The 14,719-nt window shown below is 35.1% G+C and overlaps 1 protein-coding gene across 2 annotated transcripts; it reads left to right on the top strand.

Moving 5' to 3' along the window:
• Positions 1-9,025: 9,025 nt before the first annotated feature.
• LOC134844189 (uncharacterized) lies at positions 9,026-14,005 on the top strand. Of its 2 annotated transcripts, none has more exons than XM_063860756.1 (4): positions 9,026-9,168; positions 9,992-10,107; positions 13,093-13,272; positions 13,372-14,005. In XM_063860756.1, exons 2-4 carry the CDS (start codon positions 10,018-10,020, stop codon positions 13,912-13,914), a joined length of 813 nt encoding a protein of 270 aa, XP_063716826.1. In that variant the 5' UTR covers positions 9,026-9,168; positions 9,992-10,017; the 3' UTR covers positions 13,915-14,005. The 2 variants fall into 2 exon arrangements, with proteins under 2 accessions (XP_063716826.1, XP_063716827.1); XM_063860757.1 differs by having other exon boundaries at positions 9,026-9,182.
• Positions 14,006-14,719: the final 714 nt, after the last annotated feature.

Here is a 14,719-nt window from a genome sequence, read left to right as displayed (position 1 = left end):
AAGGTCAGTTTGCCATCAAAATGTTTATAGCTTTTTGAGATTGTTGAAAACCGTATTGCTAAAAATATTAACCGAAAAATGTTTAGCCGATATTACTTATTTTTATTACTATCTGTTGAATTGCCGATAATTTACAGATATTGAAGCAGGTTTTTGTAGGTCTTACAGGATACAAGAGAGTGCGGCACACACAGAACAGATGTTCTTGTGATGTTTTGCTGTAAACATGAGATTAGAAACTAATAAATTCATCATGACAATAAAACGAAACAAGAACTGTCCTAAAACATGAATTCAAAATTAGTTTTAGTTTGAAGCAAACTTTTAAAATTCAAATTTCGAAACTGCTTTTGGTTGGCTTCCAAGTTAGTGAAAAAGATTTAAAATCACTTTACGAAAAGGAAATTAGAGTAGAACAAATGGAAACATGAAGCATAATAACTGGGCGTTTCCTTATAATTATTCCGACTTTCGTAACGAAAGTAACGGAATTTTTAAGCTCGGGGTGATTATTACTCCGACTTTTGAAGAACACGGAATATTTATGCTCGGTGTGTTTTTATTAGAAGTAATAGTTCTCAAAAGTTCTATAGAGGAGGCTTAAGTTTTTTGAACGAGATGCAAAAAACCATCAGGTATTTTTTACTTGTGTACATTTTTTCTAGTGTTTTTCTTATTATGTGTGCGAAAATGAATCAAGTTTCTTAACATGTGTGCCAGTTCGGCGCACAAAAATTTAATTTTTATTGTTTTTTAATGATTTGCCCTGAACTTCTCAATTATTATCATAATTAAAATGAAATTGAAGAGATTAAGTAATTACAAAGAACGAAGTTATTGCCAAACATCAATTATTTACAAAAATATTTAATCAAAGAGCTGTCGAACAACAGAAGAGTTCTGGAGGTTCTCTATAGAACGCAGAGATAGACGAGGTTCCATCGCTGGTGACTGATGTGAAGGCGTGTTTTGAGGCGTCATTGTTTCTGAGAAACCCTCATCTTCATCTATTGTGATGGAATTTTCGGCGGATCCTGCTTCCTCCCAAGGAAAGAGGAAGTCGTCGACTGGTTGAGCCACAAATTTTAAGTCAGGAGTTTCGGGGTAGTTCTTTCCCACGTGCTCAGCCACTTCCTCCATCATTTGCATTTCTCCAAGTTGGTTCTCTGTCATGGGCACCTGCAACATATGATGTTCGTTGAAATCCCTTCGCATCACTTCCACCATCTGCCAGACTTGGATTGGGATGTCCATTCGTGCCAGAAAAACTCCAGAGACTGTTTCTCCCACTTGAATTTGTACTAGATCAGGCGAAAATTTTACAGAGTACATGAGATTGCTGTTTTGCACTGAGAAGATCATTTTGAGCAATAAGTTGAGTCAAAGAGTAAAAACAAGAAGAATTTAGAGCTGAGAGAGGGAATAGCTGACGTTAGATAAGTTGAAGTTTAAGTATTTAGACCTGAGAGAGAAGGTAGTTGACGGTAAGTAAATTGAAAACAAAATGATTTTTAGTTAGGAGTGAGGGGTACCTTCAGCTCGAATATGTGGGTTTAACCAATCAGAACTGTTTTTCCTTATTTGGATTGTAGTCGTATTCAATCAGATTTCAGCTTCCTTTTATGGAATTTTTGAATAAAAGTCGTAGGCAAACGGAAACAAAGTTCCATTTTAGGAATTTGTAGACATCGTCGTTTCCAATCACAAAAAAGTTCATTTTTGTTCTATTTGTCGTATCCAATCAGAGAACCAGTTTAAGGACTTCACACTTCCAAATAAAAAAATATATACACAAAAGCAATCGCGAAAATAAATAACTGAAAATGAGAATTATTGCCGATAAAAGTAACGCAAGAAAAAAAATTAGAACAAATAGCATTTCCAAAGTTTTTTCATCAAATAATTGAATTTTTGATTGTAATCAATGAGAAATTTTTAATTGATGAGTAGATAGTCAAGTTCTTTGATTTTGATGTAGATTTGAGATGATAACTCGAAGTTGATGAATTTTTCAAACCAAATGTCTGGAAATCTGATTCTAAACCTGATCAAACAGGAATTTTGAGCTTTGAAATTATTTAAAGAAATGAAGAATTTTGCTGGGAATTTTTATAAGTTTGGGTACTGGATAAAAATAAATTTTTATATACTATCGTATGACTTTTAGATTAATTTCAAATTCTCAAGACAAAACAAAATTTCTTTCCTTGTGAGTAGTAATTCAGCCGTAAGTTTGAAGCGTTGATACGCAATATGTGGATCAAAAGTAAACTCTTTGATTCAGTGAGTTTCTCTGCAGAGACCTTTACTTAGTCGGATAACTCTATTTTGTACAATAAAATTGTCCAAAACATTATGAAAAAAGTAAGAGTCAACATCTATTTTATCAATAAGAAAATCAATCGGAATTTTTTCTTCTTTCTTGTAGAGTAACTCGAGGAAATTCAAATGTTTTTTGATAGACGTTTTTCAAATAAAGATTAATGTTGTTTAAAAAACAATGAACAGTTCCTTTTTAGAAAATGCTGGAATCTGGATATCGCACAAACAGTGATACTAAAACATAAATCTAGATATCGCACAAACAGTGATACTAAAACATAAATCAATTCTGATTGATTGATTTTCCCTTAGCAACAGTAACTAAAACTTATTTCATTCTGATTTTCTTTACATTAAAAACTATCGCTCTATACTTTGTATAACTACTTGAAATTATTTTTAAATAGTTTCAGCAATTTAAAGTGAGATTAAACATTCTATTAACTTTTTTGGGACATTTTAAATCTTCCAATTTTGGGACATTTTAAATCTCCCAAATTGATATGTAACAAGTACTAACTGCTTTGCATCAATACTTAATAATTCTCCCATTTTTAGATGCCGTCGCCAAATAGAAACGAGAAATACCAGTGTGGGGACTGTGGAAACATGTATGTTCGCCAACATGCAGCTCGACACCGCAAAAGATGTCAAGCAGGGATTATTTCTTGTCCTGATTGTAAGTATTTCACTTACAATGAGCAAGAAATGAATTATCACGGGGCCAAAAAACATGCTCCATCAACTTCCAAGCAATGAACGGTTTGCTCGTCTGGCGAGAAGGAGTTTCCGAGTTACTATTCGCTCGAACAACATCGGAGAAAAGAACATGGAGCGAAACAATGGAAACGAAGTGATACGGGGGCAGACTTGAACAATATTGTGGAGGAGGAAGGGGAAGACGGGGAGAATGGATACTGAGATGAAGAATGGGAGACATAAGGTGTTCAACTTTTAAATATCAAAGTTAGATAAGAATATTATCAACGAGAAGATTGAAGAAGTATTCAATGAGCTGGATCCCGCTGCAAAAATCAAAATCGTTCTTGGATTTGTTCTACGTAATGTCGAAACGGGAAAGAATCGGTATTACTAGGCACACGAAAACAATACTTTGTTCAAAAAGTCGCATTTACTGTGTACGAAATCGGATTTGATTACAATTCAGGGAAAAGTCGAAAAATTTGATATTGTGGAGCATTGCACTCAAGAACGTCAAAATACAAAGTGGAAATTCAAATTGATCACAAATGTCACTATTTTTGCTGCAATACTAAAAAACATCCCAATGGAATGTGCGGACTCTGTCTTGCTGAGCCTTTACTACGACATACACAAGTAAACCGTCTTTTATCGGATAAAGATATACAACCATACAAAGATCAATTTTGCCTTTTCCGTGCGTTAGCAATGAATTTGCATGGTCATAGTAACCTCGATGCTCATACACCTCAGCTGTTTACAGAGTTTATATCAAAATCTGGATACGATCCGGAGAATTTTTGCTGAGTTGCCATTGATGATTTACCTCTTGTCTAGGAAATAGTTGATCGCAACACTTTCATCTATGATTTTGACATTCAGGAAGGGGAATATCTTGGAAAATTAGCCCGGCGAAATATTAGAAAATTTGATAAAACCGTGAAATTGTTAAGGTTCAACAATGATATTATTCACACGAATGAGATTGATTCTTTCTTCAATTGTTTCCGATGTTCTAGCTGTGGCTGTTTCTTCAACAGGTCGAACAATTTCAACAGACATATTATGATTTGTAAAAATATCGGGTGCGACAAATTTATCCAAAGAATGTATATACACTCCGAGAAACGCTATTTGAAAAGTTTGAAGGTTTCAATATCCCAGTTTCGAAAGATAACACACTATTCAACAACCTAGCCATTTTCGATTTTGAGTCGATATGTATTCCATCAGATGAACTGAAAGCTACCCAAACAACAACCTGCATTGGAAAACACGTTCCAATTTCTGTATCAATATCCTCAAACCTGATAGATGAACCAATTTTTCATATAACAAGGATCCGCAGAAACTTATTATCGATTTTGTAATCAAACTCGATTTTTTGCCTGAAAAAATTAAGCTCGAAATGAGAACTAAATTTTAAAATTTTGAAAGAGAAGTGAATAAGCGGATGTCAAAAATGAGCACGAAATGAATTATCACGGGGCCAAAAAGCATGCTCTATCAACTTCTAAGCAATGAACGGTTTGCTCGTCTGGCGAGAAGGAGTTTCCGAGCTACTATTCGCTCGAACAACATCGGAGAAACAAACATGGAGCGAAACAATGGAAACGAAGTGATACGGTGGCAGACTTGAACAATATTGTGGAGGAGGAAGGGGAAGACGGGGAGAAACTCAATGAGGAGTTGATACAATTCAGGGAAATGATTTACCTCTTGTCTAGGAAATAGTTGATCGCAACACTTTCATCTATGATTTTGACATTCAGGAAGGGGAATATCTTGGAAAATTAGCCGGGCGAAATATTGGAAAACTTGATAAAACCGTGAAATTGTTAAGGTTCAACAATGATATTATTCACACGAATGAGATTGATTCTTTCTTCAAGTGTTTCCGATGTTCTAGCTGTGACTGTTTCTTCAACAGGTCGAACAATTTCAACAGACATAATATGACTTGTAAATATCGGGTGCGACACATTTATCCAAAGAATGTACATACACTCCGAGAAACGCTTTTTGAAAAGTTGGAAGGTTTCAATATCTCAGTTTCGAAAGATAACACACTATTCAACAACCTAGCTATTTTCGATTTTGAGTCGATATGTATTCCATCAGATGAACTGAAAGCTACCCAAACAACAACCTGGATTGGAAAACACGATCCAATTTCTGTATCAATATCCTCGAACCTGATAGATGAACCAATTATTCTTTATAACAAGGATCCGCAAAAAAAAATTTTATCGATTTTGTAATCAAACTCGAACTTTTGGCTGAAAAAAGTCAGCTAGAAATGAGAACTAAATTTCAAGATGTTGAACGAGAAGTGAATAAGCGGATGTCGAAAAATTTCCAAGAGTTGAATGACAGATGTCAAATTCATCCAACTGAAAATTTTGAATATGAAGACGAATGAATAGAGGACACAGAGGAAACTGATATGTCAACTCAGTTTTTGAGAATGCAGTTGATTGATTTGAAACAAAATCTGGAGAGGTATGTTCACACGTTACCTGTATTTGGGTTTAACAATGGAAGATATGCTCGCACTTGATCAAGGGCTATCTGATTCCCTACTTAATTGATAAAGAAGCTGAACCAATGGTTATCGATAAAGGCTAACGATTTCATATCCTTCAAGTTTGGAGACAGACAGTTTTGCGACATCATGAAATTGTTGGGTGGAACAGCATTTCTATACTCCTTTCTTAAAGTCTACAAAGCAAATGAGACAAAGGGGTTTTTCACTTATGAAAGGTTTGACAGTGCGGACAACCTCGAGAATGAAGAATTACCTCCATACGAAGCTTTTTTCAGTTAACTGAGAAACAACAACGCTCTTGATAGAATTTAAGGATTATCAGAACTTGCAATCAAGTAGACTTGATGAGCAGCAAGCACTGAAGAAACGTCAAATCAAGTCAGTACCCACATTTGGATGGGATAATTACAAATATTTAAAAAAGATTTGGCAGAAACATGGAATGACCAAATTTAAAGATTTTATGCAGTGTTAAAACAACAAAGATGCTGTTACAACCCTTGAAGCAATGCAAAAAATGGTTCAGTTTTATCATCAGAAAGAAATTGAGATGTTAAAACTTGGATGTACTCTTCCAAATCTGGCAAATATTTGTCTGCACAAATCAACTAATGAAAAAAAAGTTCTACCCTTTTTGCGAAAGTGATAGAGATTTGTGTCAGAAAATTAGAGAGGATATGACGGGTGGACCATCAATTATGTTTACGCAAAAAGCTGGTGTGGACAAAACCTTTATCAGGCATTCATCAAATGTCTTCCAATCAATAGTTGGAATTGATGCGAGCCAGCTCTATCCCTATTCAATGTGTCAAGACATGCCAACAGGATTGTACTTAAGATGGGAGTTTGATTCTGATATGCAAAAATTCGAGGCTAGTTATAACCGATCTAGCAACTTTGAGAACATGGTGATGTCTTACTACTAAGAAACAAGACCAGAATGCAGAATTGAGAGCTTCCACACACCTTGAAATCAAAAGAAAATTGAGCGGTTCAATGTAGATGGATATTGCGATCACTGCAAAACAGTGTTTGAAACTATGGGATGATATTACCACTTCTGTCCCTGCCAGGATACTCGTCCCTCACTGAGCAATAAAGGTATTGAGAGAGGAAATAAAAGGAGAGAGATGGATGACTTGAGACGTGAGTTTATTCGCTAAAAAGGGTGCAAAATTGAACACACGTGGGAATGAGAGTGGTGGTAAAACTGCAAAACGAACGAAAAAATTAAGAATCATATCCGATCCAACTTTCCCTACAAAAGATTTCTTTCTACTGATTCTTTATTGGAAAAAATAAGAGATGGATCCCTTTGTGGCTAAATTCAGTGTGAATTAGTTGTACCAGATGAACTGAAAGCTAAATTTGCTAACTTTCTTCCAATTTTCAAAAACACTGAAATTGGAAAAACTATATTGGGGAATATATGCAAAAATAGGCCATTGAAAATGACCTTCTTAGGCATCCCCACAGAATACTAATATCTAGTTTCATAATGGATAATGGTTCCATCATTACTACTCTCTTCAATTTCTACATGGAACTTGGCATACAGTTTACAAAAGTTTACCCTATTGTACAGTATCTCCCTCGAAAATGCTTCAATGATTTTTTTCAATCACTTGTTGATGCTAGAAGGGAAGGAGATGAGAACCCTTTATCCTGTGTTTTTGCTGAGACTATGAAACTCCGAGGTAATTCATGCTACGGTTACCAGATAATGAACAGATCGAGAAATACGATCACAAAAGATTTGAATGATGAGAAAACACACAAAGCAATTAATGAACCACTCTTCAAACGATTGAACACTGTTCAGAAAGACTTGTACAAGATTAAGTTACTAAAGTCAACAATTGAGCACAGAGAAGCCATATTTGTCGGATTTTTAATTCTGCAGTATGCAAAGCTGAGACTGCCTGAGCTTTACTACAGTTTTTCGAAAAGTTTTGTGTTGTAACTTATTTCGAGGAATTAGAAATGGACACGGATTCGCTGTATTTAGCTCTTGCTGATGAAAATCTGGGAAAAAGATGACTGGGAAAAATTTAGAAAAAATGATTGCAGAGATTCAATTAGAGCGGATTCAAAAACAAATTTTTTCCCAAAACATGAGGCGTTCACAAAAAACGCGATAAATGAGAATCTGGACTGTTTAAAGAAGAATTTAGGTGTACGGAGATGCTATCTTTATGTAGCAAGATTTATTATTGCTATGACAACAAATCAGACAAGTTGAGACTTAGCAGCCAAGGATTGAATAAAAGAAATCTAGAGGAACCCCGCGATGGCCCTATGGAAAAATACAGGAAAGTACTCGACGAAGCAATCAACCTGACTTCAACAAACTGAGGATTAAGAACCATTAATCATATGGTTGCTACATACGAGCAAACAAAGAAGGGATTGAGTTACTTTTATCCGAAAAGACAAGTTCAGGATGACGGAATACACACAAAACCTTTGAACTTGTAAATAACTGATAGTGTAATAGTATTTAATTCAGTATTGGTTAACTAACTGTAAACTTGTAGTAAATTGATTATACAAAGCAGTGATTTATATACATCATCTTTTGAATTTAACATTTTATTTTCAAAAAAACATAATTTGTGTCTCGAATTTTCGCTAGGATTCAGTTAATATAACAACATTAATGAAAACTTCTAAATCGTAGGAGTTAGCTAAGAAACGCAAGTATCGGAAAAATCGAGCTCCAAAAATTCGTGCGCCAAATTTTTTTTTCTGAAACTTACCATCTGAAACCTTACCATCTTAATTAAGAAACCCATTCCCTATCTTAATACATAAGAAATTTACTTTCCTAGCTTAATACATAGCTTGGAGACCGGATGATCTATTTCCTATCTTAATACACAGAGGTCTCCACCCACCCACCCCCTACTAAAATATCTACTATATCTAAAATATCTAAATATCTATATCTAAAATATCTATCTTAATACACAGGGGTCTCCACCCAACCACCCCCGCCACTACTGCTCACTCTCTGGGAATTTAAGTTTAGGCCAAATTTTCTGTGCCGCAGTTTAGACCAAATTTTGAAAAAAAACAGGCCAAATGGGCGCTTTTAGGCACTTTTGGAAATTATTGACCAAAAAATTGCATTTTTTTGGCGCGCGCTTCCTATTCAAAATTAGTAAATATAAGCGCCAAATGCACCCTTTGAAAAACTTTAGGGTTCTTCAGCCGAAAAGGGATATCTCAAACTCGTACAAAGGGGAGACCCTTTGGGTTGGCAGGGGGTTGAATTCCTGAGGGGGAAGGGGCGTCCCCCCTAATTCCGCCCCTAGATTCAGATGACCTCAGAGGTAAGGAAAACGGCAAGGAACTTGGTTGCTTATCTAGTGTGGGTTATTTAGTAAATGCATGCAGATGATTATGCTAATGCAGTTTCAGTGATATTTAACCTCATTATTCAACTTTCAGATAAGCAAATTAAACTAAACCGATAAGCTATAGAACATTCACTGTATCATAACTTTTCATATTGGCCACTTAACTTTTCATATTAAAGTGCATCTGGTGAAAAGCATCAACTGTACAATCGATCCACCCTCAAATCAAAAGAGGTCAGAAAAAAACGGTGACTTTCTTTGAGCATTATAAATTAAAGTAAACATTGGTCGAACAAAAAGTTTTTTGTCTTTAACTACAACCCCCTCCCCCTATGGTACCTAGTGAATAAAGAATAACCAGCCCTATAAAGAACCGAAAAAATAAAAACATCTAAATCAAAACAGGTGAGAATTAGTTTGAAATGCACATTTATAAATATTTAATTTTCAAAGTTGACACGGAGCTGATTCAAACTAACGGGAAAACAGAATTACTTTGGATGAATGTTTTTTTTTCGAAATATCACTTTAGAGTTCAAAGTTTTTTTTCCATCTTACTTCGATTGTCCGATTGAAATCAGCGCTGATGTAGATTTCAAGGGAATGATTATTCTAGCAGGTCACTTTAGAGAGATGATTTTTTGTGCAGTCGATCCCTCTGGGTCAATTATTAAAAGTTTAGTTTTCTGAAAACTAGAAATAATTAATAATTGTTGTAGGTGGAAAATTTAGCTACAATAAATTTCCGATCAACCGTACAATTCAATACCCTCCGCTCAAGTCCATTTAGGCGGATGAAAATATTTTTTATTTGCTCGTTTGTAGGAAATGCAAATTTTTTTCAGACTTAATACATTCTTGTGGAGGGCATTCTACGGTAGGTCACAGCATATGTGTTGTTAGAGTACGTTTTGTGTGATCAATCCTATGGAAAAGCTAAAATAGCATTTGCGACAAATTTTCTCATCTGTTTGCTGAGCGTAAATGTTTTGAAAAATTGAAAAAAACTTTCCTATTACAGTCACCAATTCTAAACCATACCATTTATTTTTCTAAGGTTTCCCTTTGCTCCGCTTCAAAACGATGGCCAGCCCCAGCAACGATAATTTGGACAGAAAACGGGACTATTCGTCAGAATACACTCACGTAGACTGCACTCGATACTACCAAGAGGTTAGCTTACGATCCCAGTCCAATTTATTATCTTTCTCAATTTCGAGAGAATTTTTTGCTCATTATCAGTAAAAGTTTTAGAACAATTATTCTCCAAAATATGACTAAATGCAATGGGGGTATTTCGTCATGTTAATTTCTAGAAAGCTGCGCTTAGTTACTGATCCCTCTAACACACCACAAACTCCTCGCTCGCGTCGAGGTGCTCACTTTATGTTTCGACATTCAAACTCGAGGACATGTCAGGGCTCGGCCGAAAATGAAAAGTCCAGACAGGAGTTTGGTTCGAGCAAGGTCGAAACATAACTCTAGCACGGTCTTCACATACCTCGATCACGATCAAAACATGCATCTGTTTCATCAATTCTTGAAGTTAATTTCTATTATTCTATCAATTTGAAACCGGATGAATGAGCGCAGTCTATAGAATTGTATACAAAAACATCATTTTTATTTTTAAATATTACAAAAGCTGAAAATGTTTTGCGACAAGTTTTTGGTAAAAATTGAAGCAACAAATTTAGCCAGTCTATTCAAAACTAATTGAAGAGCCATTTAAGGACTGGCATTATTCTCGCGAATAAAATTACACATTTTTACTTATCTTCACAATCTAGTTTTTTTGGTCCATAAGCGAAAGTAATAATTTAACTTCTGTTGCAAACATTGCTTTTTTGATTTGTTGCGAAAAAGAGTCAAGAAATCAGTGCACACGAAGTAGTTGGAGTAAAGTGGTGCACAGTAACAAAAAAACTTGCTTCTCATCTGAATTTTAAATTTTATATAATTTTCAGTATTTCAGAAAAAATCAGGAAAAATAAATAAAAAAAACTTGCACACTTTTAGTTTGAGCCATCTGATAGAAACGAATTGCAAACGTACCGTATTTTGTAATGTAAGGGTAACTGATTTCGATTCTCAATTTTTTTGTAGTTTTTAAGGAAACCGTGCAAAATTTGAAGAAACATCGCTCTTCTTGTGTTCAAAATTACATTTCACGGTAGTACAAAACTTAGCCTAAGTTTTTTATAAGGTGACAGTATATTTGGTGTCAGGACTATTTGCACCAGGACAAATGGCCCATGCTAACTTGCCTATACTAAATTGCCGCATATTAAAAAGTTTGCTTGTCCCAGCCTGATCTATCTGACAATTTGTCCTATGCCGTTCTTTCCCACAAATAAAACTTCTAGTTAATTGTTTTTTTTTCAAATCCAGTAATTTTTAGACCAGCAAATGCTAATGAAATAATGGTAAACTGAGATTGTTTGGAGATAAGAAGAGAAAATAACTCAAAATGGTATAAGTTGAGCCTCAGTTTTCATCTAAGCTAAACTTATTGTTATTTAGATGCAAAAGTTTGACTATAATCCGCAATCAACGCTATTAACGCTATTAACGCTATATACAGGCTATATTCTCAAGGCTATGGGAAAAACGCAGAACCAGGGCCAGAAGAACTATCGCGATATGCATGTAAAAATCCAAAACACTTCCTGTAATTTTAACAAAGATCTTGTTGTTGATTATTGATGTGGCATAGCTTAATTAATATTTTCGTAAATCATATTTGTCGGCATAAACTTATTTAAATTGTCGGCAATTTGTTGCATTTTGGATTGATTTTTAAAAAGTGATCACTTCTTACAGTTATAATCACGGTAGAGAGCTCATATACTGGAGGGTGATTGAGGCCAATACTGCAATAGTTTTGCTCATTTTTCTCACCCCGCTCTTTCCCATACCCAGTATGAGCAGTTTTGGAATGGGGAAGTACCTGCTTTTCTCCGTTTTATGATTTTAATTTAAAATTGTTCGGATTCTCCGAATTTCGAAATCCTGAACTTTTGACTAATAGTGTTTTGCACTAACACCTTCGCCAAGTGAGCTGACAAAATTAGAAAAATTAACTCGAATTGAAAACCTCGAATTTAAATTGAGTTGAAATTTTACGGTTTTCACTTTGTTTATTCATGTTTTAAATTCATGTTTGTTCAGCGCATGTTTTATTGATTCCGCATTTTGTTCAAAATTGTTTTTCAGCAAGAAAGCCTTTTCACATTATGCTGACTTTTGTTCTACGAGGATATCAAAGAATCTGCGGCAAATTTTAAACGTTTTTTATATGAGACAAGATAACATTTTAACTTGTGAGGCAAGATGGAGTCGGACAAAATAAGCTGAGACAAGTTGAATTGGGGCGAATTTACTAGCAAAAAATAGTTTTGCACAAGGCGGTTTTTTCTCCGGACAAGTTCGACTCTTCAATTATCAATTTTTGACGGGATTTTTTTAACACTATTTGAAATGGTATTGATGTCCTGAGCCTAAATATACAAAATAAATAGTTCACCTGTGATCAACGATAGCAAATTGCACAAAGTTTCTACTGATTGCCAGTTTGGGGCAATTAATGGGTGATATAAGTTCGTGTTATGAACGCGTAAGTGGAAATTTAATCCGGCTTAGAAAACCTTCTAAATTCAATTGAGGCATGCTATTTGTTGTATTTATCACTTTGCTATTTGCAAACTATATCCTTTTTTACTCACCTTAGCGAGCGTGTGGGTTGATGGTTTTCATTAAAAAAAGTGGATGCTTTTCATAGAAATTATATTTAGTTTTTTTTCTAATTTTGTTCATTTTTATTTAAAATGGACACTATTCCAAAAGCAGTCGAAACATTCAGAGCTTCGCCCTGATCCAAGCAGTTTTTTTTGCATAAACAGTAGATGAGATTGCTTTCTCTGCCATTTCTCAATTAGTCTAATCTCAATTAGTCTATTTCAAGGTTGACAGCAAATTTTTAAATTCTGGCACCAATATGGCAGCAATTCATGGCACCAATATCTTGTGGATGTTTTTTTTGAATTTTGGTCAAAAATTGTTTTTAAACGAGTGAACATTTATAAAGCAAAAACTATACTCAAAGCATTTGTTTTTGGCACTTCAGAAATAGGATGAAAAAGTTGCACTAAAATTTAGCTGATGAAGAAAGGACAGATGGTGGAACGAAACGAGTTTATAGCCAAGCACTGCGAAAGAAATCTACTCCCTATCTTCGAGAAATGGGCTACAGATCTGAAGAAGCCCCTGAAGTTCCTGGACGTACTCTGCTGCTATGGAAATGATACACTATCATACACCCATGCCTACTATCAAGAGGTCCCTTTCTGCCCATTTGTACCCAAAAGTTTCATTATTTGTCTTCAAATTATAATTGTTTATAGAATGTAATAGTTCAGTATAGTGTTTGATTTGCAGGACTTTGCAAAAACATGGGCATCTGAGACGACGTGTTATCAGCTTATCAAGCCCAGAACATTTCCAGTAGAGACTGTTGGCGTAGATGTAAGTGCATCGGCTCTTGAGTTTGGAAAAAAGGCCGGAATATTCGACGAGATTCTAAAAGTGGATCTAAATGTCCTATCGGAATCTGAAAGCCACCGATTGCGAACAAAATGTGAGAGTGCGAATATTCTGCATATTAACTCTACCATTTACCTCAATGAAGATGTAGTTCATCGGATAATAGACTGGTTTGCAGATGGAAAAGAGCCAGGGTTGATTGCATTTCCTCTCGTATATCCCTTCGGGGGGCGCGAGCGCAATTATCGAATAAGGACACATTTATTGGAAAAGTTCAAATTTTTGGAATCAGTATCGACGATTCAAAGAGAAGTCACAGAAGCCGAGGGACAGAAATTTGGACCTGAGTTTGGAATCTGGAATCGACTTTATTATGATATGTGGTACCTGACCAGATTTGATTGTGCTGCACTTGGTCAAGTGTCTATGAAGAAGTAAATCATACTGAATAAACACATCAGGAAATGTTCATTACATCCAAATCAAGATATTTTGAAGTAACTCAGAATTTATTTTTTACGACAAATGATTCGAATCAAATCTGTCTAATCTTAGCCGTGCAACTTCTATCAAGCAAATTGCTGAGCGAGAAGTCCTATATAAATACAGGGGCGGATTTAGGGGGGGGGGACGGACGCGCTTTTTCCCTCAAGGATTCGACCCCCTACCGACGCAAAGGGTCCCCCCCCCCCCCCCGGCTTGACCTCCATAAACCGAAAATGCTAGTCTTACAATTCCCTACACCGAAAATGCTTATCTTACAATTCCATACATCAAATGTATGGGAAAATGCTAGTCATACAATTTTCTTACAATTTCAAAAAATCATTGAAAAAAGATTCGAACTAATTTCTGCGGCTATTTGAACCAAATAAAACAGTCTGGTGATGAAAAAAAAACTATGTTCAATTTTTGAAAAAAAAATGGTTATCATACAATTTCCATATATGAAAATTGTATGATAAGCATTTTCCATAAAAGGCAATATTTTCAGAATTCTGTAAAAACTTGTTGATAATCAAATTTAAATTAATTAAGAGCATTTTTGCTCAATTTAGAGCACCTTGCATATCAGAAACTAAAATTTATTTTGAAGCTAAGTTTAAACGCTACTTGTGCTTCACTTGAGCTTTCAATAAACGTTTTTCATGCAATTTCCATAAATGAAAAAATGCTTGTCGTACAATTTCCATATATGAAAAAATGCTTATCTTATAATTTCCATATATGAAAAAATGTTTAT

Source organism: Symsagittifera roscoffensis, chromosome 4 (genome assembly GCF_963678635.1).
Source record: "Symsagittifera roscoffensis chromosome 4, txSymRosc1.1, whole genome shotgun sequence".
Lineage (NCBI taxonomy): Eukaryota > Metazoa > Xenacoelomorpha > Acoela > Convolutidae > Symsagittifera > Symsagittifera roscoffensis.
This window is presented reverse-complemented; position numbering and strand designations above follow the sequence as displayed.

Bases quoted from the DNA above. Each gene is read 5' to 3' on its own strand.
- LOC134844189 (XM_063860756.1), top strand. From the start codon at position 10,018: ATGGCCAGCCCCAGCAACGATAATTTGGACAGAAAACGGGACTATTCG. The intron at 10,108-13,092 runs GTTAGCTTACGA...ACTAAAATTTAG, and splicing joins GCACTCGATACTACCAAGAG to CTGATGAAGAAAGGACAGAT. The intron at 13,273-13,371 runs GTCCCTTTCTGC...TTTGATTTGCAG, and splicing joins CCCATGCCTACTATCAAGAG to GACTTTGCAAAAACATGGGC.